General features: G+C 34.8%; 1 protein-coding gene across 1 annotated transcript in view; it reads left to right on the top strand.

The window, feature by feature from the left end:
* Positions 1-27,450, top strand: part of LOC103815655 (dynein axonemal heavy chain 5-like) — a 148,880-nt gene that overhangs the window by 9,907 nt on the left and 111,523 nt on the right. The window contains exons 8-32 of the mRNA XM_030238620.2: positions 97-283; positions 994-1,159; positions 1,260-1,353; positions 2,481-2,579; positions 3,898-4,079; positions 5,899-6,018; positions 6,705-6,906; positions 8,383-8,478; positions 9,204-9,377; positions 9,469-9,558; positions 10,007-10,162; positions 11,146-11,285; positions 12,937-13,088; positions 15,225-15,432; positions 16,097-16,184; positions 16,301-16,424; positions 16,540-16,703; positions 17,844-17,936; positions 19,072-19,275; positions 21,122-21,202; positions 21,286-21,690; positions 21,836-21,954; positions 23,421-23,557; positions 24,607-24,769; positions 27,193-27,304. Of these exons, the coding sequence (XP_030094480.2) occupies positions 97-283; positions 994-1,159; positions 1,260-1,353; positions 2,481-2,579; positions 3,898-4,079; positions 5,899-6,018; positions 6,705-6,906; positions 8,383-8,478; positions 9,204-9,377; positions 9,469-9,558; positions 10,007-10,162; positions 11,146-11,285; positions 12,937-13,088; positions 15,225-15,432; positions 16,097-16,184; positions 16,301-16,424; positions 16,540-16,703; positions 17,844-17,936; positions 19,072-19,275; positions 21,122-21,202; positions 21,286-21,690; positions 21,836-21,954; positions 23,421-23,557; positions 24,607-24,769; positions 27,193-27,304 (3,756 nt within the window). The remainder of the gene's footprint in view (positions 1-96; positions 284-993; positions 1,160-1,259; positions 1,354-2,480; positions 2,580-3,897; positions 4,080-5,898; positions 6,019-6,704; positions 6,907-8,382; positions 8,479-9,203; positions 9,378-9,468; positions 9,559-10,006; positions 10,163-11,145; positions 11,286-12,936; positions 13,089-15,224; positions 15,433-16,096; positions 16,185-16,300; positions 16,425-16,539; positions 16,704-17,843; positions 17,937-19,071; positions 19,276-21,121; positions 21,203-21,285; positions 21,691-21,835; positions 21,955-23,420; positions 23,558-24,606; positions 24,770-27,192; positions 27,305-27,450) is intronic.

The raw sequence follows: 27,450 nt of genomic DNA, 5'->3' as shown, positions 1-27,450 counted from the left end.
AAATAGTTTTCTAATGAAAAATACCTTTTGTGGTTAAAAAAAAAAAGAAAGCATGACCCTCACTTTTTTGGTTTTTGCATAAATCAAAATAATCAGAACTGGGGAGCTGTGAAAGAAGGCTTGAAGAACAGCCAGATACAAGAGTTTCTGTATGCAGTGGATAAATTTGTGGGTACTTTGTCATCATCTAGACAGAATATAGAAGATAAAATTCAGCTCAGAAAAATGGATATTGATGTTTATGTCAGAAACTTACAGAACCCATCTGACTACATAACTGCAGGTGAGTAATTCCAACACCAAATCAAACAAAATGATGCTGTTTATAAAATAAATGTTATAAGTAAAAATTTACTTTGAAAAATTAATTCATTTTCCCTGAGCTGTTTACATTTTTCTGCTTACTCTTGCCAGGTTTGTAATTGTTTAATTATAAGACCATCAATCATTTGTCCATACTTTAGTTCATAGATCTTAAAGAATTAGGTAGTTGCATGATATATCATTCAAGCAGTTGTCTGAATCCTTCCCAGCTTACTAGCCTAATAGTTGCTGAGTGAATCCATATACTAGTATGTCTACTATTCACTTTCTTTGATACTGAGAAAATCCTGTCCAATGTTGTCTGACTCTGTGACTAAAACCACCTGTATTTATAAAAAAATTACGTATTTACATATATGTTTTTGTAAGAAACAGAGTAGTTATGTCTCTTTCAACAATAGATTTCTACCATTTCTTGTGAACTCACTGTATTTCTAACTGTTTCCTTTGTAAAGGATATGCAACAGTAACGGAGTTGGTAGACACAAGTATTATCTGTGTGCATCCTATTGTTACAGTCTTACTATTTTCCTGCTGGTTGGTGATTCAAATATACAGAGTTTACATAGTCTCAGATTATGTCTGGCAAGAACAATTAGTTTCTGTAGTTTAAATTTCTGTATTTATTTCTTAATGCTTATAAAACTGTCTAATTCTATGATTTTGAAGGCACTAACAGAGAGGTCACTGAGAAACTTGAAGAAGTGGTCATGATTTGGACCAAACAGATTCAACAAGTTTTAGTGGAGAGTGAACAAATTAGAAGAGAAGCTGATGATGTTGGTCCATCTGCAGAGCTGGAACACTGGAAGTCAAGAATGTCATCATTTAACAGGTAAAATTCCTACATTATTTCTCACAAAGATAGTTTTTTAAAAATAAGTGTAAATTTTTATTCCAGAGAGATAACACTAAGTATGTTTCTTTCTTCAAAGCCTTTTAGATGAGATTAAGAGTTCAAGAGTAAAGAAAATTATAAGTATTCTTCAGGCAGCAAGATCAAAGACATTACAACAGTGGAAGGAACTGGTAATTACTACTTTCTAATTAGAATTTTAAATTATTACAGTACTGTATTTGTAATATATAGAGAACTGAACACAATGCTAAAATTAAAAATAGCTTTGAATGTTTATGCTTTTTTTACACTGTGGTTTATTATCCATTTGTTGGAACATATTGCATCAATGATCCTGAAATTAAATAGATAACTTGAAAAGAAGTCAGTGCTTTTGTAATGTGTCTTTCATTAGCATTATAAGTGAAAAGGTTGTGCAGAAGTAAAGCAGTGCAGCAGTACAACATTTTTCTCTCTGACAAGCTGAACCCTGTGCAGGCCAACTGTAGAAGTCAGAAAGGCATTCATAATGCTTTTAGAATTGTTGAGAGCAGACTCCTAGTGGCATAACTGCTATTTCATATAAGTGGATACCTGTAATGTAAACTTATCAGGCACAATTGTGGGCAAGCCAGAATATAAGCTGTAGATCATATACAGTCAATGAGACACCCCCACCCCCAGAATGTAGGTCTTCTATTGCTTAAGAAAGTATTCTACTGTTTTAAGAATAGAGCAGGCAAAGTTTTTGATTTTGTGATTACCATATTTGCATACTTTTATGATAAATAGAATTTGGATAAAATATTCCATTCCATTCCTGTCTGTAGAAAGCCAGGACAAGCCAAGGATGATGAACTACATTTCTTTCTTCCTATGAACTAGCCCTCTAATTGGTGAATAGTTCCACTGACGTGAATATAAGGATATACAGGCATTAGTTGTGAACTCATTGTTCCTCACAAGTGTTTATTAAACAATGTTGGAAAGAACCCTGATAACATTTCAGGGATCTTGTCTGAGTTCTGTAAAATGATTCCTGTGCTGAAATCATTCTAAAATCTAAGTTGGGTCCATGAGGAGGAAAAAGCTTTGGAGGTATAAGTAAGGACTTCCTGTAAACCACATCCAAGGTGTCGCTGACCTTGGAAGATCTTACCAATGTTGTCATGTAGAAGCAGTTATTTCTCATGTGACAAATAAATAGCATAGAAAGTATTGTGGGGAAGTGTTTGTAAGATTTAATCATAGCCTTGTGTGCTGTAAAAGAGAAAGAACCTGTTCAGAAAATGCCATTCTTTTTTTTTCATCCATTCAGGATCGTAGGATAACAATTGCTGCCAATGAAGCTAAGGACAATGTGAGATATTTATATACTTTGGATAAATTTTTTGGTCCACTTGCCCATGCTTCACCTGTAAGTACTGTAAAGGCACTTATTCTGAAATTCAAAAAAGAAAGGAAGGGTCTTTTGCTTCAGTAAAAAAGCTATTTTTCCTTTTAATATTTAACTTTTTCACTTAATTACTAGTGGACAGCTTAACTCCTTAGGCATTAGTTAATTGAGCCTACTGATTTTAAGTTAACCAGATAATAACAATAATGCCTTTTTTTTTTTTGAAGTAGTTATCATTCTAGAAGATAATTGAAGGATATGAAAAAACTAAGCATCAGTTTGTGTTTTTCTTATCCCAGTAATGAGCTGAGTTGCCTTTGTGAGCTTGGGTCTCACATATGGCAGCTCTTCTGTCTGCATGCTTTAGTTAAGAATTACTTGTGATTGTTTTATTGCAAAAGCCATAAAATTATCTTAAATCTTGGGTTGAGCTGAAATTGGTCAGCTTCCACTTATTTTACACGTTATAGCTCTTTCTCTTGTAGGTTGCACAGTCAATAAAATTTATTTTCATAACCATATGGGTCTCAGGGTTCATTTTTTTAACGTGAGAATATCATACAAACACCAGACAAAAATGTCTAAGCTTGCATAGTTCAGAACATTTACATATAATCCAGCTGGTAACAATTTTTCTAAATAATATCTTCAAAGTTTGATCTCTTTTGAATCCATTCTGCTATTTTACACTGCACTTTTGCAAATTCACTGCTCTGCCATATTGGACTTGACTTTGAGACACCTTCGTCATACTTTTTTTATTCTTTTCTAGACCAGTCTCTTGTTCTGGGTTCTCAGTGTATCTGGCTTGCATGCATTTCTCTGAAATATTTCTGTGGGACAGAAAACTCTATCGTTCAGTGTCCAGTAAAAGTGAGATTATTTTTGTCTTGCCTCACCCTTCTGGATTTCACTTCTGTATAAATCTAGACAAAATGAGCAAATGCCAACTTTCTTGTTGTCCTTCCTCCAGAAATCCAGCTTTTTTCCAGCAGTGTTTGACCTCTTTTCCTCAGATAGTATATTCCTCTGCAAAGCAGATTACAGCATCTTCTTATACTGGAGGCTATGGCCAAGCAGAGTACAGCCTCTGTTTTTCCTGTGGAAAATCGCAATCTCTAAAAGACCTATTCACTTATTTATTGCTCTTTTCCCATGCTCTTTGTCTTGGCCAAGGTGTGATAGGTCCCTGCAAGTGAATTGGATGGTTCATTTCGTAATGAAAAAACCACAAAAGGATGTTGGTCCACTGATAAACATATTCCCAGAGAAGTCACACTTTTCATTGTATTAATTTCAGGAAATTCAGATTTCTGTCTTTCCCATTTTTTTGTTGCAGATAACAGTGATGGAACACATTCCCAGTTTAATGAACACTGTCTTTATGATCTACTGTACATCACCGTACTACAACACGTCAGAGCACATGACATCCCTGTTTCTTAAAATCACCAATCAAATGATTAACACATGCAAGACCTATTTATGTGAAGGGGTTTCAAAAATCTGGGACCTGGACAGGTGATAGAATTTTAATAATTTCATCTTCTGTTGTTGAAATTAGAAGTAAAATTACAGATTAATCATCAAGATTATTAATGGGTAAATTTAAGTAGCCCTTTGTCCTCCTACTAGTCACCGAGTCCTATGTGAATTTTAAGCTGGTAACTACTAATTCTGTGTAGAATTAAGTACTCTTCAAAAACTAATTTACAATGTGTTTTAAAAAAAACTGTTCTTGGTAACTGTGTAATGTATACTAGTATACAACACTTGATATATTGTCCACATGGATTTTTTAAGACCAAAACAGACTTAAGAAATTGGAACTGAGAGCTAAAATACTTTTAAGAAAACCTCCAAGGACAGACTGGCAAAGTTCTATCCAAGATTTATATTTTGTTGTTACTGGACATGAAAGTCATTTTGAGGAAGGGAACAATATATATAGCAGGACCAAAATCACAACTCAACTTTATTGTGGGACGTTTCAGGGAAGGGATGAGCTAGCTGCTCTACAGATACTTGTCCAAGTGCTACACTCAGCAACAATAGAAGCACAGAGGTGTTTGGTTGAAACTTATTGATTGTGTGGTGAATGCTGGTGTCACTGACAGAACAAGTGTAGCTGAAGGATGACAAGTGCAGGTAACGTAGGAACAACACATACTATAAGAGCAGGTCAATTATTTTCATGCAAAAAAAAGAGGGAGGAAACCACAGAGAGATCTTGAGATGCACATGACATCTGAAGTTGTCAACTAGGAAATTAATAATTGGAATAGTCTTTTGGAATAGTCTAACTGGAGTAAGATTAAGGGTATTGACATGAAAAGGAAAAGGTGTTACAAGCTTCATCAAAGCAGATAGTCAGGATGTCTTTGCTTAAATTCCAGCCAAGTCAAAGTGACACTGAGGTAACAGGCTAGGAGACATAAAAGTAAGTCTAACAATTTTGATTCCTCATGTATTTTAGTGAAGATAAAGGGAATTTTTCAGAAATTACCTGTAGTCAATTAAGTACTGGTTATGTTTATTCTGAAGAATTATTGATAGTAAAAGTAGAATACTTTTTTTGTTGTTTATTCTAGCTGAATTTATTTTAGAGACATTTTTCTCATTTATTTAATCTGCTATCCCTGCAAAAGTTTGTCCCAGTTAACGGTTTCAGCCTATAAATTTGAAGCCTATAATTTAAATCCCCAGTAATCTTTTGGAAGATGAAAGACAAAGCCAAAGTAGAGGAACAGCTCTGGGCAAATGGCTTATGGCTGGTTTCCATGCTTCATCTGTGTATCTCATGTGGCACCTCAGGGTTAATGAACAATTGTGTGTAAGATGTAACTATCTGTGCCCTTAGGAACTAAGCTCTTCTTGGTGTATCTTTCTAAAGAAACAGGAGTCTCCTCATCCTTATTTTTGTGTGGAAAAATACTTCTTCAGTCTTGTCTACTTAGGAAAAAACCCCAAAGAAACAAACAAAGGAAAACTAATCAACAATACTCAGATGAGGAATGTGCAACTGCACAAGATGAGGAACTTGCAAACTGCAAGCATTTGGTAGCCAGAATTAACCTGTTATACATCCTTTGTGGACTATGCCATGCAAGTCTTGGATTGATAACAACAGAACCCAAGATAAAAATATCCAGTCTAGATAACAGGCTCAAGTCAAAACCTTTTCACTCAAAACTATAATATTTTGAGTCTTTTTCATGTAGTGTTTAATTTCGTGTTCTTATTTTGCAAAGTTGCGCATTTGACTAAAATATTTTATTTATATTTATACCTTTTTTAAGAACTTAGGATGATTTTCTGTCTTCTGTATTTTCTTCCTCAGGCAAGAATTGTTAAAGAGGATACAACAGTGCATTTTTCTCAAAGAAAAGTACCAAGCATCCTTTCGGAAAATTAGGCAAGAGCTAAAGGAAAATCCAAGTGACAGGCAGTTTGATATCAGGTAAATAGCTTGCTCCAATATTGAATCATATTGATGAGTACAATTTATAAATGAGATGTAATTATATCTGCTGGCTAAAAGAAAAGCTAAATACTAAATTAAAATTAAGTACTTTTTATAATCAGAAGATGACCTTGTAGAGTGGGTTTTTTATTTTTATTCAGGAATAAACCAGGGTTTTGCCAGTCACTTGTTTATTCAGCACATGTCCAATGAGACTCCAGGGGAATTTAGTCATTTATTAATTGAGTACAAATTTATATGCATTGTATGAAATACTAAAAAATTTGAATCATGAATATAGGTGAAAACATTCTCAGGGAGCTTTGAGCTGGATTCTCTGTCACAGTGCCAAGGAGTGTTTTACCTGTATTGATACTTAAATCATGGGGCATTTCTTGGTATTGTGCATTCGCATTTTCTTCTCCTGCAAATATCTTATTTGAAAGAGTTAGTCCTGTAAAATGTGGTAAGGTCTTTTAATTGACATGTAAGGATTAAGCAACTTTTTGGTTTATATAGGTGAGCTTAACATTTTTTTTGTTGATATGTAATCATTACAGTATGATTTTTTTTTGGGGAGGTGTGAAACTCGGTAATAGCTATGGTAGAATATATGTGGGTTAAATAAAAATCTGTTGCAAAGAGATTTGCATAGAAATAAATCCCTCTTTTCTTATTGTTAGTGAAAACTACATATTTGGAAAATTTGAGACCTTCTGTAAACGTTTGGAGAAAATTTCAGATATAAGCAATACTATGGAAAGCCTTTTAGAGCTCCAGCATATAAAAATAGAAGGCATTGACAAGATCACTACTCGATACCAGAACATTGCTACAAATACAAAATCCAAACAGTATGATGTTCTGGACCATAGGAAAAAAGAGGTACTTACATTCAGCACTTATGTGACAATCACTCTGTTAATTCTGTGCTTTTCACCGGAGTTATGCAAAGAATTTTGAATATTATAAAAATGCATATTTTATTTTGCAGTAACAATAATACAAATTCTCTCATATCTTTTAATACAATTTGAAAGTGTTAGGGTAAATTTGGTTTTTACTTCAAATGCTTTTCTTAATTTTTTGTAAACTATGTTTTGTGTGATACATGATTCTACAAATTAATTTTCCTAACACTGATTGTTTTGAGATGCATATATTTTTAACTACAGAGTGAAAACTAATTTAGGTACGTTAACACACCAAACACAGTTTGTCTAATTATAAATGTTACTCAGTATTATTAAAGATAATAGTAATGGCACTTTTGTAGCAAAGTTAGTACAGGCACATAATTGCACATTTTAGAGGGAGAAGGGCATGATATCTGTGCCAAACAGAATGATAAAAACTAAAATGGCTTTTCAAATGCTCCAGTCTCATGGTTTAATCCTGTATGTGCTGGAAATAAGCAGATTTTCTTGAGCTATAGCCTGCCTGTTTTGCAGAGTTCTGGGCCTCACAATAGAAGTCCTAGAAGTGTTGACTTACTCTCCTGCCTTCCTGAACTAAAGCTTGCCACTGTCACTAACTTCCCTTTAAGCACTAACCTCGAGAGCGCTTTTGGCTTTCTTCTGATTTTGATGGCTTGTCTTTCTCTAATACTTGCTGTGTGTTTCTCTAATACTTCCTGCGTGGCTCCTTTCTGAAAGAGGGAATTTGCTACTCACTGGAATTTGCAGGGGTTAACAAATGGCATGACTTGTCTACCTCTAAATGTTTGGAGCAATATCTATTATGTACTCTCTTCCCAAGCTTGTGCAGTTCTCTCTTTGGGAGAAGTTTATATTGAACTCTTTTTGTTAGGCCTTCAGTATTTTGGACTCTTAGGAAAAAATTGTTACAGATAAATGCTCAAATTACTTGTGGGAACTGCCAAATTTGGTAACAACCTCCATTAGTCTGCAAGGTACTCTAGAGAGCCTGCCAGTTTGCTTGCCTTCAGTGAGTTTCATACCTGGACAGTGAGCTGAGCGCTCTCCTGTGGCAGGGCTGAAAGTAGCTGGTGAGTGTGCTTTGCTCTCTCTGATGAAGTTATGAGTTTTCCTTGGCCTGTCTGTGTTCCTCGGTGCTCCTTTGTGTTCATGGAGATGATGCTTTAATCATTTAACCTAGCACTGCTTATGCTTTGTTTGCTTAGCTTGGAGTGTAAATGCATTTGCTGCTGGTGTTGTCCCTACTATTTTTAATGCAGTGCTGAACACAGGCACTAGGTAGATAAAACAGATTCCTGAAAAGCTTCACAGAAGGATTTTTTTTTTAATAAAATGAAAGCAGCCGTATAGAAGAATTTTTTTTTTAAATATAAAATGAAAGCAGCATTATAGATGATTTTTTTTTCTTTTGCTTTTATTCTAGTTTGAAAAGGATTACCTTGAATTTAAGAACCAAATTGCAACCTTGTATGAATCTATACAGGAATTTGTGGATTCCTGGTTTGAGAAGACCTTGACTGTAAGTAAGGTACTAAGTGCAAACCCCTGCTTCTGGAGCTCGGAAGGGCTGAGTACCCATAGCTCCTGCTGAACTCCTTCTTTACTGACAGTGTTCTGTACTGTGCTGGTGGCTGCCTGAAATGATGTTGGAGGACATCAAACCTATTACAAATGTTCTAGAAGTTGCTTACAGAAGTGCTGTAAAGGAATGTTTATACTTACTTGGTGCCAAGTGTATGTTCCATGTTTCCATACCAATTTTATAGCTCTATATTTTGAAGTTTGTTTTCTTTCTTCATCCTGGTGTTTCCTGTTGCATTTCTAATTTATTCGTGTTTCACTGGCAGGAGTAATGAAGTAATGTCTGCCATCTGTTTCCTTAATGTCAGTATTGTTCAATGGCTCTCATATCCTGATCAGATATGAGATGTTAATGAAGTGTGAGTAAAGGTATAGGTGTTCTACCACAACTGTTTGCTGAAAAAAAGGAGAGAGGATTTGAGAGTCAGAAAAACCCCAAACTGTAGTGATAACAGTTTCTTGGTTTAATGGTAAGTAAGTCATGTGTGGGACAAAATATGGAAGTAAAATTCACAAACTTGTCTGGATGGATTTTTCTATATTTCTTAGAAAACTACTTACAAATTTACATAGCATATTCTATATTAATAAAATACCTACTTTATGGACAATGACTTTCTGAACTGTTGTCTTCTGAAGTAAATGCTCCATCTTCCTTTTTAGACTGAACAGATGCTGGGATTTCTGATGGAACTTGAAATAATAGGGGAAAATAATATTGATCTAAATGAGAAGTATACCATTGTTCTTCAACAGTACAGCCAAGACTTAGAGTTTATTCAAAAACTCTATCAGAAGGAAAAGGAAAATCCACCTATACCACGTAATATACCACCAGTAAGAATGAAGTAAATGAGAGAGAAAAATGTCATTATTTCTTGAGTGTTCAAGTTAATGAAAATCTAACCTCATATCTTCTGTGTTTTAGGTAACAGGGAAGATTATGTGGGCCCAGCAGTTATTCAGAAAAATTGACCATCCAATGATGTTCCTTAAAAAGAAAACCACACTTTTGAAGGTTGGAAATTAGCAGAGGAGGATTTATCCTAATCTTTCAAGGATGGTATTAACAGAAAGACAATTTACTTATATACTTCTACACTCACTATTCTAGCAGCTTGTATCCAAGCTCATCCAACAGTAGAATCATTTGTATACCTTTCTCAGTTGGCCATTAGTGCCTTGTATATGTCATAATATAGACTTTGTTCTGTGAAAAAGATTGGGAGGAAAAATCAGGAAAAGAGTAATGTTGCTTAGAGCAATTCACTAATAATTGAATTCCTAAATATATTGCTATGTTTCTGTGTCTTATCTTGTCTCTAAAACAGCATAATTTACAGATTTCTGTTTCTTTTGTTTTCCTGTGGTGGAGAGGAAAAGCCTCATGGAGGGCCTTTCTACTGTGCTAGACTCATTGAATTGTTGAAGTGGTGCTTTTTCTTTTTTTACCCCTTAAATTGCAGACAACAGAAATGAAAAAAGTTATCAAGAGCTACAATAAAATGGCTGCTGTTCTTTTGGAATTTGAGCTTATTTATCATAGGGCCTGGTGCAGGTTTGCTGACCAGGCTAGGAATGCTTTGTGTGCTTCCTTACTTGTCAGGCACCCAGAAACCAAGGTAAATATGATCTATTCTTTGTATTATTGTAACATGGTTTAGTATTACACGTGCTACTTAATCATATCATGGATAGATAAGAAAGCATTGAAGTAACCTGAACCTAAATAGAGCTAAAAAATGAACTACTTGAGTTGAAATATTTTTTTCCTTTTTGTGTATATTTATGATACATCTCTTAATGATTCTTATTCATAAGGTTTCTGTCTTATTCAGGGTATAAAAGAGGCAGTACTCAGCAAATACATTTCTACTACTGACTTATCTACATTCTTTAGCTATTGTTTCCTTGTTTATTTTCTATGTTTACCTAAATTTTAGTCAAGGAAGGAATTTTTTGTTGGGTCATGGTCTTTTCTGCAGTGATCAATGTCACTGTGTTGAATATATTGCAATAATTAATTAATTTGCTTTCAAAATTGATTGCTGAGGCAGAAAATTTAACCATTCTTACTTCATAGATTTTTTTTTCCTGCTGTAGTGCAGAGAAATTATGGTTAAAATGCAGCATTTTTTGTACTAATGATTCCATAATGGACTACTAGAACACAGTTTTCAAATTAATGCAGCATCTTAAAAAAATCTTAAAAGCACCTTTAGTGCCCTCGAAAGTGCCGAGGTTAACCTTCACAATATTTCTTCCTAGTTACTGATGGAGAAGCTGAAATGAAAAGGCAAATTAACTTCCAGAGATTATAGCTGCAGAACTAGAATCAAACCTGGGAAGTCCTGGGAGCCAAGAGGTTAGGGCACAGTGAAGGAGTCACAAGAAATTGAAAGAAATTGAAATCAGTGTAAGATATTGATTGATTAATACTTTGGGAAACCCATATATTTCTAGAGGAGGATGAAGAAGAAATAAATATTTTAAAAATCCTCTCCAGTCATTTACCTGTCTTTATATGATCCAGTTACATCACACTACATGTAAGTACCAAACTAGTGTCTTATTTTCTATTTCTTTTTTTCACTGCTACATGAAGGAATTATTTGTAAACTTAGACCCAATGGTCCTGGAAGTACTTTATGAGACAAAATACCTGAGAAAAATGCATTTTGAAGTTCCAGATGTTGTCCTTGGCTTGTGTGCAGATGAAGAACAGATTAAAAGACATCAAAGGGAGTGAGTGAACACTTTTTGGATTTGTTTCTCATCTGCAAATGGGAATCCCTACTTTTGAATCTGTTGCACATATTGCTTTTGATTTATTATAATTTTTATCTTTGATGGAGTTTAATTGAATTTTAATTGCTTTCCTCTGTATTTCCATATTAACATGCAGTTGTTCCTATTTAGAGACATATCTCGTTACTTGGAAATGCCTACATGTTTTTGTTTTGTTACTTCAACAGCTGCTCTCTAAGTGGAGGTCCTAGGTACTGCTATTATAATTGTTAGAGTGCATCTGTGCACTCTAATATAGCAATTACACTCCAAAAATGTTACACTTAGCATCAGTTTTTCTTTTTCCTTTTAGAAAAATAAGCTGGAATTAACCACTTGATTACTGCACAACCCAAGCATTTGTAAAAGGAATACATTGCCTAAATTATAACTTTGTCTGTCATGTTGAACATCTAAATTCACTTTTGTTGATTTAGAATAATTTCTTTCTGTTTCTTGTAACAGTCCAAATCTCTGCTGCAAAAGTTATTTCATTCTCAGGGATGCTGGTTGTTAATTCTAGAACTCTCTAAATAGAGATGTTCAGTCTTAAAAAAGCAATGTTTTGTGAGGGCTGTTCTTCATTTCTTAATTAGGATTGGACAAAAAGTGATGAAATTTAAAGAGTTTCAGAAATACTTCAACCATTCCTCTCTTTTTCTGTTGTTGAAATTTTCAGTCTTACAATGCATCATTTTTCATTGATTTTCTGTGGAGTGTTTTAGGAGAACTAACCATAAATTTTTAATGGGCAAGACAAATTCTATGTGTTACAGATCTCCAAAAAGCAGCAGCCACAAGTTTTGCCATTCAAAAGGAAAAAAAGTACAGAAAACGTTTGTATTAAAAAAAAGAAAGCCAAATGTATCTTCTACTCTAAAAAACCTTCATACTGACTACCCAAGTAAAGAAGAAATATTTAAGGGTGTAGATTTTTGATTAACAACAGTTAAAAGAGAGTTCTGGGTATAATGAATGGGTGAATGGGTTTTTCCAGTATATATTTTGTAATAACAATGTCTAAAGTCATTATTTTAATCTGACACAGAACACAGCTATTTCTGTGTTTGCAGCAGTTCTTGTAAGGAACCCATTATGTATCTGACCTTTGAATTATATTTGCATCTAGTTCTTGTTTATGCAGTTCTTTTGTGTAGCTCCATTGTCATGGAACTGTATTGGTAAGCCTTGTTTCAGAATTTGGACTTTTTTCTTTGGGATCCAGGGTTCTAAGTGGTTTGTATGTAGATTTTCTTATGAACAGTGCAATATCATGCCATGTCTTGTGAGATGGAAAGATGGAAACAAAAAAGCCATGTTTTCAATTTTTTGTTTCTATTGTTTTTTTTAATTGTAAATAATTTTTCTTGGGAGAAAAATTCTGTTAGTTGATCACAGTCACTTTGCTGGAAGTACTTATTTCTTCAGTCAGGTTCTGCTCTTGGTAAGGACAAAGAGGCCTGGTTGGAGTTAGGAAGAGCTGGGAAGGGTTCTTATTTTTAAGATGGGATCAGAACTTGCAAACCTTATTAACAAAAAATGTGTCCAAAATTCTCTGTGTTTCAAATATCTGAATTAAGTACATTGTGAGCATAATCATGTCTTTCAGACTCCAGAACCTGTTGATCAGTTACAAGGAACACCTGAATAGGATCCCCGTTGTGCTGAAACCGCTGATGAAGCCATGGATAGGACAAATTGAGGATGCTTTTACCCCAGGCCTGATGGAGCTGTCCTGGACTTCTTTGAACATCAATAAATGTAGGTAATAGGAGAAGAAGTGGTGAGCCATTCACACTGTGAGGTGCCTGCATTTATTTTTGCTTCTCTATGAAAAATGTGTTTGTGGACTATCTCTTCACTTTAGGTGGATAATTTTAGCCCAACTGCTACAAGAATGTGAGACAAGAGAACAGCTATGGGTGTTTTAATAATATCTTTTCTATAAAAAACATCTTCAGAACTTATGCTGAACATCCTAAATGACATGTCTGAAATCAAGGCTGGAGACTTCTGCCCAAATACTAATTTTTTTCCAAGCAAACATTTGTTAGATATTAAGATTTTCCACACAACCAGTAAGACACAACCTTAACCGTATCAAATACAGCATAAAATTGATTACCTGTTGTAAAATGTCATTGAAATGGGCATATATAAAACCATCACCAAGGCTTTCATGTTGCAGTTTCATGAGAAAACAATAACTCATGCTTGTAAATCAGCTTTTCAGTTGCGGTTGATTGATGTGAGGCTTTCCCTTCTTCAAAAGGAAAAGCAGCAATATAAACAAGAGCAGGGATGGTCTAAATCTGAAAGTGAAATGTGGCACAGGTGTGTGCAGCTGTTTATTTATGACTCTGCCGTGTGGCACTGGTGCACAGGGCTCTAACCAGTGCTTAAGGCAGGGCTGGTCACCTTTCAGCTTTACTTGGCCTTTGCCCAACCAGAGCACAAGAACCAAATAGCAAGGGTTTTTTTTATATTTGTTTTATAGATCTAAAATGAATTTTTGTGTTTAATGTTTTGCATTTTTTAGTAACATATGATAAGGAAGGTCTTTACAATAGTGTTTTTTTATTTATTTATTCATTTAGGTACTCTGCACTGCGTTAAAAATCTGAATAGGTATAATTCATGTTGTAATGGTTCTTTGAATCACCATTGGTTCTGGTGGAAACTGTTCTTGTTGAACAATTTAGATGTAGTACAGGTATCTGGGCTGTTTCCTGCTGCTGCAGCTGAAATACAGTTACACCTAGAAGGGAATTCTTTTCTAAAGTGTATGCACCGTGTCTTTTTGAAGACTGGCAATGTCTGATATGCCCAGAATGTTTGTTGGACACCTACAAATTAGCCCCTGGTTTGGTGTACACAAAATAGCTCTTACTTGCCAGTAAGAGCAGTGTGCTGAACTCAGGCCTAATGTCTTATGTGTCTTTTTCCATCTAAGAGAATTCCATCTAGAAATATAGGAGTCCACAGTTGTCTTCTAGACTAAAACTCGGGAGTCACAGCAGAAAAATAGATTTAGGACTACCAAATATATATATTAAAAAAAAAGAATCCAAGGAATTTGTTGGACTGCTTTTCAGTTTTAGACAATAAAAATGTCAAGTTCCATCATTAACTTCCTCGTAGCAAGAAATGACATTCCCCACTTAAAACATCAGCACTTGGACAGCCCTGTCATGCTGCTGTACCTTAGATTTTGTAGTGTTTTCTTTCTACATATAGTAGAAGTTTGCATATATATATTTATATATATATATAGTTTTATGGTAATAATAGTGATAAAGGACATAAGGTGCTGTATTTCTTTCTATTTCGCAATGGAAGTATGAAAGAGGAAGATTTTTTTTCAGTCTATTCAGAAACAGCAGAAGCAGTTAATTTTAGTTTAATAAACACGTTTGTTAAAGCAATAAGTTTATCTGTTTCCAAAGTAAATTAGATCATACATATGAAAGAAGAAATCTAATAGTTTAACAAGTCTTGGCTGGGGGAATATCAGTAATTTAATTTATAAGTTAATTGCAATAGTGAAATACTGTATTTTGCTGTACATGTGGGAGGAACAAAATAATTTTTGGGCCCTGGCATTCTTTATGTTTGCAGTTCTTTTTTGTTGATCCTTTTCATTACAATGTTATTACCAAAAGAAGATATATTTTGAAGAATATTGTTCTGTTTATTATGAGATGGTTTAATATAAAGATTAAAATATACAACAAGTCCATCATCTTTCAGGCTTTCATTTCATATTTCATTGCCATTAAATCCTCATTTTATTGTAAAATCTGGGGGGAGGCAGGAGAGGATGGGAGGAAGGGGAGATGAGACTTAAGAGATCTGTGTTTTGCATTGATTTGTTTTCATTTTGTTATCCTTGTTTAGTTATTCAGAATGTTTACAGTACCCTGAGGGAGTTGGACTATGTAGTCAAAGCAGCGTCTGATACCCTGGAATGCAGAATTGAAAGAATTCTGAAGGACATGTCTAACACTGCTCTGATAGTTTTGCCAGAAGATGAACCTACAGATGTGTCTTCTTTCTTGGAACAAATAGAAAAGTTTGCTATCTCTACTGCTTCCAAACTGTCTCAGTAGGTTTCTTAATTGCACAGGCTTGAAGGCTGTTTTTGAGAGGGTTTATTTACTTACTACTTTTGTATGCATAGAGATTTTACTTTTAAAATGTTATTGTAACAGAGTACAAGTATAGAGCAAAGTGATAGCCTTAGGATGCAGGGGAGAAACTTCTAAGTATCTTGAGCACAGCAGTTGTGAAATAGCATAGTATTGGCATTTAGCATTCATTTAGCATCTCTTTTATTTTTTCTTATAGCATTCTAATAAGTAGCAAGAAAAATGAAGATGGTTAAGACCTGAAATCTCACCCACATGTTATTTGCTTGTTTCTTAATACTTCTTTTGTTTTATTTTAAATATTCTCATTTCACAGATTATCTTACTGCCTTATCATGATAAACCTCTTTTATTGCTATAGCTGGAAAAGACTTTTTTAAAACAAAATTATTATGAAGTCCAGTTGAGTCAGATATAATAGGATCTGACAAATGGATTTGTTGTTAGTCAGCATGTTTTAAAATCTCTGCATGCCCAAGGAATAGGAACAAAGAGAAAAACATTAAAAGGACATTTCCCTGCACACAAGTGCAGTGGGACAAGGGGTGTATGCCTGGGAAATAGCAAAGGGGATTCCTAATGTTTAATTCCCTATGGGTGACTGTAAGGTTGTTTTTGTAGGCAGAGCCAACAAGTGGAATGCTCTGTGTACGAACTTATAGATATTCTTAAGCACAGTCTGAAAGCAGATGCTGGAAGAACTCTGGAGGTAAGACCTCTACAATGTAAAAAAAAAAAAAAAGTAGCCTAGTCAGATATTTGATATTTCATTTATATGCTGGATAATCTGATAATTTACCCAAAAATTTCCCTTTCACTGTTCAGGATTCCTTTGCCTGTACACATCTTGACACCAAACAGAAAACACGCTGCCAAGAATGCCTGTCCTGTAGCTACTATTACCTGATGGGACAGCTTTGTCAGAAGAATACTGACTCTTTGATCAGATGTGAGTTTGGTTTTTTCAGATATGTTTAAGTTTTGAAATAAAACTTTAAATTTTTTTCCCCCCAAGCTTATTGTGGTAAAAAAAAATTTCTCACCTAAATATTGCATTTATTTAGGCACGAAGATTTCTTTGGAGTCCTTAAGACATCGACTGCATGTTATTGACTCCAGATATCAGACAACTAAGTTTGTAGAGGCACACAGGGTTCCTTTGTTCAGAACTGAAATTCAACTGGCTATTCCAAATATTGTTTTGAGACCAAGTCTTGAAGATATTCAGGTAAGAAAATAGTTGGACATCTCAGTCATCTACAATAAACCTTTATAAATGCATTGTTTTAAAGCAGTATGTGCAAGCTTAAGAGTGCGGGTTTATATGTGCAGGTGTAAGAACTAAAAGGAAGGCAAAAGAAAGCTAAAAAGCCACTTGAGTTCGTGATGGCAGTGGGTACTAAGGGCATGGAACCATGGATCAGATTTCTTATACAGGCTATTAGAAGGAACCATTTTTCTCAAAGCTCAGTAACTCAGTAATTCACAAACCTCTACTTAGAGGCAAACATTTCAAAATGAGTGAAAAAGTAAAAATGAATGCCATGAATACAGCCTGACTGACTTCCTAGTCTATTTTAACTCTTTCAGAATTTAAAGTCAGTTTAAAGCATCATTCATAAATTCAGCAGTAGTGAAATGTAAAGAAAAATATTACCAGCATAAATCCCTAAACTGAAAAAATTCAAACACACTTTTAAACTTACACTAGTTTAGCAAAATTTTTACACACATATATGCAATATCCTATGATGTCTGAAATTCTTCACAGTATTAGTTGTTTATGGTGTTGATTTCTCGACTTTTTATTTAACATAGTGACTGTCATGCTCAGTAGCTGAGTTATTTCTCAAATTCAATGTGCAGCCTTAATGGTGTTGTCAGTAAGAAATTAGGCCACAAAGTGTGATTTTAGAATACCATACATAGAGGAAGTCATCTGATAATTTTTGTTGCTGCCTGTATAGGTTACAGACTATACCATCACAAATTCAGACAAATATATTCAAGCATTCTGGTGTGAACATGAAAAACATTATTAATAACACATAGCAATGTTTATAACCAGTTTAAAAGGAAATAGTACTTGAACTAAATTATAATGCCCAGTGATTCATGATTACTGTTCATAAAGGTCTCTTATGTTCTTGCTTGAACACCACATAAACTTGGAAGGACTGTAATAAAACTTTATGAAGTATTCTTTCTCCTTACAAAATGTGGTTTGGGGTAATCCTATGTCATACTTCTTCGAGTATTTCCTTTAAAGACAGAGGTACAATTTTTCAACCTTGGTATTGTTTGGATGACCATCCCCCAGCCACATAATATCTCTATGAGCTCAAGGTGAATGGTTCATTTTTTTCAGAGTGCTGTAAACAAAGCAGTAAATATCATTCTATCAGTTGCCAAAGATATTCCCCTGTGGAAATTTGCTTACTTACATCATAAACAGCAGCAGGTGAGTATTTTACTTTGATTACTTTAAAAATTTGGTATTTTGCTTAGCATTTCTTAAGATTATATTCTGTACCAATACTTTGACTTGTTACCTGGTGGATCTTCCTGTTAAGTGAAAGCCTAGTTTTTAATCTCTATGCCAATTAATAAAACATAAGATTAATAGTTCATAAATCTTATGTTTGGTAGTTTCTAATATTAAAATCAAAAGTTGCTTTAAAAAATCTTTAAAACATACTGTTCAAATATAATGATGATAGTGTAGAACAAACATTATGTGTAAGTTCTACCTGCTGAATATAAATTATTATCACTCTTCCCAGGTGAAAACTCTGAAGTTAAATTGAAAGCCTTCATATGGCACCTATAATACTTCAGTTAATACAGTACAAATATTTTAACTGGCACCAAAATTAGCACTAAAACCTTGGGGACGTCTGAGGTTTAGATAGTAACTGAAACTTGTTGAAGGACAAGAATGCCCAGTACTGGTAATCATGTGGCCTTAATTGTCTCATCTGGGAACAAAATATAGATGTATATAGATCTGTGTTGAAAAGTGTCTTTGTAAAAATATTTTCTTTTGTTGATATGACATCAAAAACAGATCAGTTCATTTCAGTGAAAAAACCCACATTCAAGTCCTGCAAATAAATAATAATTAAGATTAGGAAAAAGAAAAAGAACTAGGAGAAAGTTGACTGAACTCTGTTTTGTTAAGCAGAATGTTAGCTTATTTCCAAGCATCCAACCCTCCACTGCTTCCAGGACTTTCTATGGCCAAGAATGGCTATAGATTGTAATTCTAGACTAAAGAGGGTAGAAAGACTTAAGGAGACGTGTAGGAGGAGAAAACAGCACAATTGTATATGCATATTTGACTGATGTAATTCAGAGATGATTAATACAGAGCTTTGCATGACAATTTTTTATAAAATCAGCTTTAACACTTGAACTATACCTATGTAAAAATCCAAGCAGAGAACAGAGAGTCTACCTATGGACGTTTCTCTGCACTTTCTGTCTGTTCTTAGAAGTACTTCTTATCTGAGACTCATTGCATATTCTGTAATTTAAAAATAAAAAAAATCCCAAACAAACTAATGGATTTTTTTTTCTTGTTTCATTTATACCAGGTTGAGCAAGCTGTTGCTTTAGAGTTAGGTGATGAAAGCAAACTCACCAGGGCAGTGGCACTGAAACCTTTAGACAAGCAGATTGTCGAACATAAGGATGTAAACAAAGTGGTGATCCAACTAAATACAATTATTTTGGCTCTTAAAACGGAAGCACTGGTTCTAATGAAGACCTTTTCTGAATTTTCAGACATCTGGAACAAGGTTAACTACGAGCTTAATATAATATATTGCTGTGTTGTAAAATCTATGTATACTTAAAAAAAGAAGGTTATTGGTTGCATAAGGAGTCTGTGCTCAGTAGGAAGCATTGGTTTCATGGTGGAATCTATACATCCATAATTCCTGTCTGCTCTTGTGTTGACAATAACTTCCAAGTCTTTACCAATTAAAGCATCTAAGAAAGAAAGCAGAAGGACCCAAAAGAATTTTGGACCATAAACAAGCTTCTGCTTTCATATGCTTATCCACCTTTCTCACAGCATCTTGTCTGCAGGTGTTATGAAAAAGAATAGTTGAGCAGAATCTCTTAGAAATTGGAGAATACAAAAGCTATTCCTGAATGTTGAACTGACCAGTTCTTCTCAAGCAACCACTGCTGAAAGATATTTTCTATTTGTTCACACACACACACACACACACACACACACACAAAAAAAAAAAAAAAAAAAAAAAATTACCTCCATCTAGGAAATCTTTCAGCAATGAAGATTTGAAAGCTGAAGTGAATCCGGGCTGATGGAGTTATCTTCAATAGGAAGTGGGTCCAGTCACATAAATGGTAAAGCTCTGAGGAGTGTTTTGTCAGGAGATTCATCATGAAATAAAACCCCATGGTTTCATTTCATTCAGTCCATTCTGACTCGTGAAATTCAGTTCTGTGAATGGACAGCTACTGGTCTTACCTTTCAAAGGTGCTTTAGAAAGGCAATCAATTTGATAAGCAATCTTTGTAACTGCTCACTATTTTTAACTTCCCCTTACTAAATCAACCCTTAAGTGACCCCATTCTCACAGCTGACTCTTCTGTCTGGGGTGAGAGGGCATTTTCACCTCTTTGTGGCTTCTGAAGTTCCAAAGCTTAATGCTCATTTTGGTTGAGATACTGTATGAGCTAAGAACATGTTGGTAGCATGTCATTTCACCCAGACTGAGTGAAATCATCATTCTACTGCATCACCCATCAGATTGGGTAATGCAGTAGAATGATGTTTCTTTTTTACTAAAATCTTCCAAAATAATCAATTAACCTGGTTCTTAAACTTAAAATTCCTCAGGAGTTGTCACTGTTCCCCCACCTTTACAATCTCTGTTGGCCAGAGAGGTGCAAACAGATTCTCAGGGATCTCACAGTGCAGACTGCAGGGGAGCATCACAGGGAGAGGTGAAGATCATCTGTTTGAAATGGAACTGAGAATCTTTGTTGAGCTGGTGACACTGATTTCTCACCTCTGCAGAGACTGGCCTACTTTATGAAAAGGAAGGCTGCTCAATGCTCTATTGCCTGTAAACAATCTTCAACAAGCTAAATGCCCTCTCTCCCCTTAGATCCAACCTTCCCTGACAATCTGTTTTCTTCAAATGGCCAGGAGGTCATCTACACCTAGAAACTCCAGTTTAAAGATGCAGTTTCAGGAAGAGTGGTGATGACAGTGCAACTCCTCCCACTTAAATACCTGTTAGAGGACGTGAATTTCTCTTTTGGGGTTGCAGACAGAAGGAAAACTAGGAAGGAAATATTTCCCACAAAATTTTAACAGCTACATTGTAAATTCTGTAGTAACATTTGGATGGATAAGAAATATCCTGACCTGTGTCAGTTTCTGAGTTACAGAATTCAAATTCTTTGAAGACTATTGTGCAAAAAATAAGAGTCAGGAAAGGCAGTTCAAATAAAATAATTTGTGCTTATACTAATTAATGCTTATATCTCAAGTCCTTTTAGAGAAGGAACATTTTGTGTTTGAGCAATACATCAGGCAGCTGGGCACCCTGTGGGTTATTATAATACCAATGCTAAATATTCGTTAAAATAAACTTCTTTAAGTAGGATCCAGAAGAAAAAGTGAAGGAATTTATTGATACTAAACCAACAATGGCTGAATTCCAATCTCAAATCAGATACTTTTCTGTAAGTATTTTATCTTTAATAAAAATGAACTGTTCAGATAAATTTCAGTGAAATTAAATGCTGAATATTTGTGTTTTTCTTAGCAATTAGAGATGCAAATCAGAGAACTGCCCAATCATTGTGCACTGCAATCAGTGGAAGTTGCCACAGAGTCATTGAAAATAGCTTTAATTCAGGAATGCCGCTTAGGACAAAGAACATTTGGATTAGCTTTAAATAAAAAGTCTGCCACAGACGTGGGTGAAATTTATTCATTCATTGAAAATGTTAGCAAGAGGTTAAGCAGACCTATCCATGACCTTGGTGATGTACGGGAAGCAATGGAAGCACTGAGGGAGATCCGAGAGAATGAGATTAAAATTGACATGACAGTTGGACACATAGAAGAATCTTATTCTGTGCTTCATAAATACAATCTGCTCTTTCAAGATGAAAATACAGAAAGAGGTGATGGATTGGCCTATGCCTGGAAGAATCTAAACACACAGGTATTGTAGTTCTGTTATTTCTCAATTCATTATTATCAGCCCTCTAAATATTGAAATGATAGAACAAACCTATTTACCTAATTAATATTTTTGTTTCCCAAATTCATTCTTTTGTGCCTGTTTTTTTCTCTTTGTCTGCATATAGGCACGACAGGTTGAGGACTTGCTGCTGAAAGTACAGCCAGTCATGAAAACAGATTTACTGAGACATGTTCAGAAATTCCAAATTGGCACTGCAGGATTTTATAAAGAATATGATGAAAAGTAGGTGACCTGTGTTGTGATACAATTATGCTTCATCAGTGATTGTTTGAAAATAGTATATGTAAAGGGCTTCAGAAAATAAACACAGCACAGCATCACTCTATATATAACACCTGAAAAAAGGCCTAATTTCAGATTTATATAAGGTGAGCATCTTTGACAGTCTTACTGTCAAAAATTCGCTCCTGAAATTTCAGTGCTGGAGTCAGTGATATTTCATAAGGGCTAATAAATTGTGGGGAAAAAAAAAATCAAATTCTTAATCTGGATTAAAACGAAACATTTTTTTGGGGGCCTTACTCAATAAAGCTCTTTGGGGGATATTTAACTGTAAGTATTTAAACAGTGTCTTGGATGTGACTGGAGATAGCAGTTCTAGGTATTTCTAAATTCACTGTCTTTCTCAGCCTTACTCTTAAACTTACTTTATCACTTTTGAAGATGTAAATTGCGGTTCATTGGATGCTCCTACAGTAGCAAAGAAAGAGAGACAGTATTTTGCTTGATCCATTATGGCTCTAGGAAGACCTTTGAGGGCTTCCCTCCTCCTTTGGTGACCTTAGAGCAGCCTGGTTCCCACTAGACTGTGTCTCATCCTGGTTACCTTCCCTAGACCTGCCCCGGACCCTGCTCTACTGACTCACCTTCCCTACTTGACCTTGGTCCTGTGTAATTATTGTGGACTTATCTAAAGACCTGGACTATCATTGGAATCCAACTACCACCCTGAGGGCCCTACTCTTCCTGCTCAGGTTCTGTGGGATCATGCCTTGGCTGCCCTTGCTGTCTTACTGTGTTTCTGCTTTCATCTCCTGGTCCCATTTCCCTTGCCAAGCAGTCAGCCTGCTCTGCTTTCTGCCCATCTGCCTGGATTTCTTTCTACAAATAACCATGGCACAACAGAGGATGACAGAATTCTCATCCCAAAATATTATGATATGGCCAAGAAGTGGTCCCAGGTGTGAGAACTGAGAATTGCATGCAGTCCTATGGCTGAGATGTGCTCATTAGGCAAAATGGCATTTTTTTCTGATATTTTATGACTACTTAATTATGGTTCCTGTGCCAACTACACACTTTTCACTCCTGATTTATATATCTGCTGTCTTTCCCTTTAAAAAATAGAAATGAAAATAATTATTAAAATTTGCTTTACAGAAGAAACAGGAAATAATAAAGACAAAACATTCGCAGATCTTTAGCTGCTTGTAAGATGTATGGTAACACAGATGAATTTTTTATTAGGAAAAAAAATTGGGCTTTCTTTCAGGGACTACTGAATATGTAATCTTGGTACACTGAGTAAGTGCTGCATTCTTTCTTTTAGTGTCTTGTGAAAATTTACAGAAAAAATGTTAAAAAATATTGCCTTATGTTCAGTAAGTATGGTTTGGGTTCTGCTGTGCTTCTTGGTAAAACCTGTATGGTTGGTGAATTCACTAAATTTTTTTTGTTTGTTTTTACAGGGGCCCCAGTGAGGACAGTATTCCTCCCCATGAAGCAAGTGACAGATTACAGATCTTTCAGGCTAAATTTGATGAACTGTGGAGGAAGTATCTCTCCCTTTCTAGTGGGGAAGAATTATTTGGTCTTCCCATCACAGGTAGTTTCTCAGGGGATAAGAGTACCTGTTTCTAGGCTATTAAATTTTTCTCATGATTCCTACTAAAAATGCATGGAAATTTAGAAAAATTGCAGAAAAATTCCTTGCAGACAAATCTCCTTGTAGTATATTGTTATAGTTTTCCTATGAAAAGCAGCTGGGTGAAACTGGCTCTTGGAGTGCACATACATAAACATCAGGTGGAAAAATACTGCATTGCTCTGTGTGTCTCAGGGTCCAGATGCTTAGCTCTCTTGCTTTTTCTGTTCAGAGCTAAGCACATCTCCTGCCAGTATTCTGCCCCGTACAAATTTGGGAAACATGTTGCCAAAGTACTCAAATTGTCCCTGCTCCAGTTGCATAATGAATTCCCTTGGGCTGTGCAGCTGATCTGTAATGTCCTTATGCCTCCTAGTCAGACACAGTTCCTTTGGAAGACTGTGGTGTGAACTACAGCAGAATGTATGATAAGCACTTTAATTTCTGCATACTGAATTGAGTATATTCTCCTGTCTGAGGACATATGCAGTAATCCAAATATATTTTGCTAGGAATTCCAAAAGATATGAGAGAAAGTTACAAAAACATTTATGTTAAGGATGTCCATTTCAAACACTTTTATTGTCTAATATATTCTATATATTTCATTTGAAAGCTCACCCATCATCCCCAAACTCTGCCTCTTAAATAAATGGTGTAAATTGATATAGGAGACATTTTAGTTCTTGTCTAAAATTATATTGTATTTCATTGCCATTTTGTCTACTTTTCAACATTGTTCCCTCAAATATGAGATTATTGCTACAGAAGAATATTGATTTTAAAAAAATCAGTAATCTAAACAATTTCTGTGCATCAAAATCTGTTGTAATCATAATGTAAGTGGAAAAGTTTTTCTTCCTAGACACTGTCGAGAAAACTTCAAGTCTGATTTAATTCATTTAATAAATAACATTACTAGAAATGCATTGATTCTTATGTTCATGAATACATTTGACATGAATACCTAATTAACACGCACAAATTTCCAATTTTAAAATTTGAAACAGAGTATCCTGAACTTCACAGAATTAAGCGTGAACTTACCTTGCTTCAGAAACTTTACAGTCTTTATGATACAGTTACTACCAGTGTAGACAGATACAATGAAATGCTGTGGAATGATTTAAATATTGAAAAACTTAACAGTGAGCTCCTGGATTTCCAAAGCAAGTAAGTTGTTTTTTGATTGAAGTACATGCAATTTGTATTTCTAGCTCTATTCTTTTAATTAGCTTGTGAAAATTTCTCCGAGGGGCTGAAGAATGTTGGTCCATCTTGTGCTCACTGTTGGGCACAGCTGCACTGTGGTGCAATATGCAGCTGGTTTGGGAATCATTTGAGCCTTGCTGGGGTGTATTGGCATTAAAGCTTATTCAATAAACAAGGAGTACAAACCTGTGTCAAGGTGGTTGTAAGGGTAAATAACTTTCAAAGCTGATTTTATACAGCACCTTCTCAATGATTTAGTTTACAGCTAATTAATTGTTAGTCCATTATATTAGGTGGAATTTTGAACCTACTGTTTACTTCTGCACGTTTGTCTAAAATGTAATTGCTATTTCAAGAAGGGTAAATAGCCACACTAAATTCTGAGTTTGAAGCAATAATGTTTTCCACAAAAAACTGACTGAACTGTCTTTTAGTCATTAATTTGAAAAAAAAAAAAACAAACCAACAACTCAACCTCTTTTTAAAAAATGAGAATAGTAAAATTGAATGTATGTGAAATACATATACTTCTGCATTTGCCAATGTAAGTGTCATCTCATTTCAGTAGAATTCTGGAATCTGCATCATAGTTTTTTCTATAGTTAATTATATTTTACAGTCTGTAGGACTTTTCATGCTTCTTTCTCCAGAACTCTGAAGGAAGTCATTGCACAGCAAAAGTTTTCATTTATGTGTTTCTCTTTGAACTTCATGTGTGATATTTTTGTTTTTCCTCTGAAGTGTTGAGCTGTATTTGGAGCAGCATGACTATCAATAGGAAATAAATGTTTTTTTTGTAATAAAATTCCAGCCCAGTACTATCCTTCTTCTGGCAGCTTCCTAACATTATTGCATTAAGCTACTCTCTTTAAAGGCACAGAAATTGAAACAACATACAGGAACATCACAGAAATAGCTAAGAAAGTGTTAAGAAAGAAGCAGGAATGCTGGAAGTGCAATTACTGCTTTAGACTAATTGTAAAGATATGCATAGTTCTTTAATGTAATTTTGTTTTGCTACTTTTTAAAAATAATTATATAATAGACAACTTATAATCATGAAAAGTAAAAAAAACCCCAAACTGTAGGTAAAAATAAATCCAATTAGAAAGAAATAATAAGAAATATTTAGAGAGCATTATAGAAGTTTATAATAACAGCTGTAGAGGTTTCCCTTTATATTTTACTGTGATACAGTGTATAGAGAATGTCCAGTAAATTTAGGATAGAAATTTAAACCTGATCAATGGAGTAGTTTTTTAACATAATGTGCAGCTCATGAAACTTGTTTTTAGAAGACATTATTGAGACTAAGACAAAGGAAAAAGTTATTTGAATTTTTTAAAAGATTGCCATTTTCATTACCAAGCTGAGAGATTCCATTTCCAATAGCCATCCCTAGACAACTTTATTAGATGTTACTCACTAAGCCTCAGGATAGAAGCAGCTAGGGACTGCACCTTGAAGCCTTCTTGATGCAAGGCAAAGTATAAATTTTCCATTCTGCAATGCTTTTCTCCAGCATATTTAATGCTATCTACTGTTAGATTCAAGATGAAAGACTACAGCAGTTATTGTAGGGCCATGACAGAATGCATATGTTCATCTGCCTCTTACCAGCAAGCAGTGAAGAATTTGCACATGTTCCAGCATTGTGTGACAGATCTGTCTGATTCTGAGCTGTGAAAAATGGAGAACTTTTTTGAAGGAATTTGTCATTATGGGGAGGTTTTATGCAGCTTTTAGTTTCTGGAACTGAGCTGTTAGAGAGCTGCTGTCAGCCTTTGGTCCAAAGCTTTGGCAGATGAAAATTGGCAATTCTGGTTTAGAAGTGAGAGGAGCTGAGACTATTCACAGTACAAGAGGTTCTTCATTTTAAATTTGCATAAAGGAAATTTTTGCTTTTAATATCTTTCATACAGACCAGGTATGAATTAAGTCTTGTTTGATTGAAACATAAGTCTTTCTCTCTTTGCAAGCAGAATAGTTTAAGTTTAGGATGTACTTTATTTTGCTGGGAAAATATATGTTGTTTAATCATTTTACGTCTTTACAAGATGAGATGGGTTTTCAAATTTTACTGAAACAATGCCACTGCAGGAACTTAATTTCAGGTATGGGTTTGCACATGAAATTAACTTCCTTTAATTCAAACTGAAATAGAAACTAAACCATTCCAGTGTAATTTGTGCTGTCTTTAGCAGTGTTTCATGTCTGCAGTCACAAATGACCAGCTATATATAATATTACTAGCTTGCAGCTGGATTTTTATTTGCAGTCTACTAGTCAACTCTTCTAAAAATGGCAATATATTGTACTATTTAGTGGTGGATGGTGATTATTAAGAATAAAATATTTCTCCTTTCTTTTTGTGCTTTTTAAAGGATCCGAAAGTTACCAAAAGCATTAAAGGAATGGCAAGCTTTTCAGGACCTAAAAAAAAAAATTGATGACTTCACTGAGAGCTGTCCTTTGCTTGAAATGATGAAAAACAAAGTATGTTCAGCACAATAATTTGGAGATAAAGAGTCACTTGAGAAACTCTACTGAAGGCCATGTTATATGACTACAAGATGCTTTCCATAATTCTTTTTATAGATAAAAGCAGCTGTATTTATAGCAAAATCTAGTTAGGCTTAGTT

Source organism: Serinus canaria, chromosome 2, assembly GCF_022539315.1.
Source record: "Serinus canaria isolate serCan28SL12 chromosome 2, serCan2020, whole genome shotgun sequence".
NCBI classification, from domain to species: Eukaryota; Metazoa; Chordata; class Aves; order Passeriformes; family Fringillidae; genus Serinus; species Serinus canaria.
This window is presented reverse-complemented; position numbering and strand designations above follow the sequence as displayed.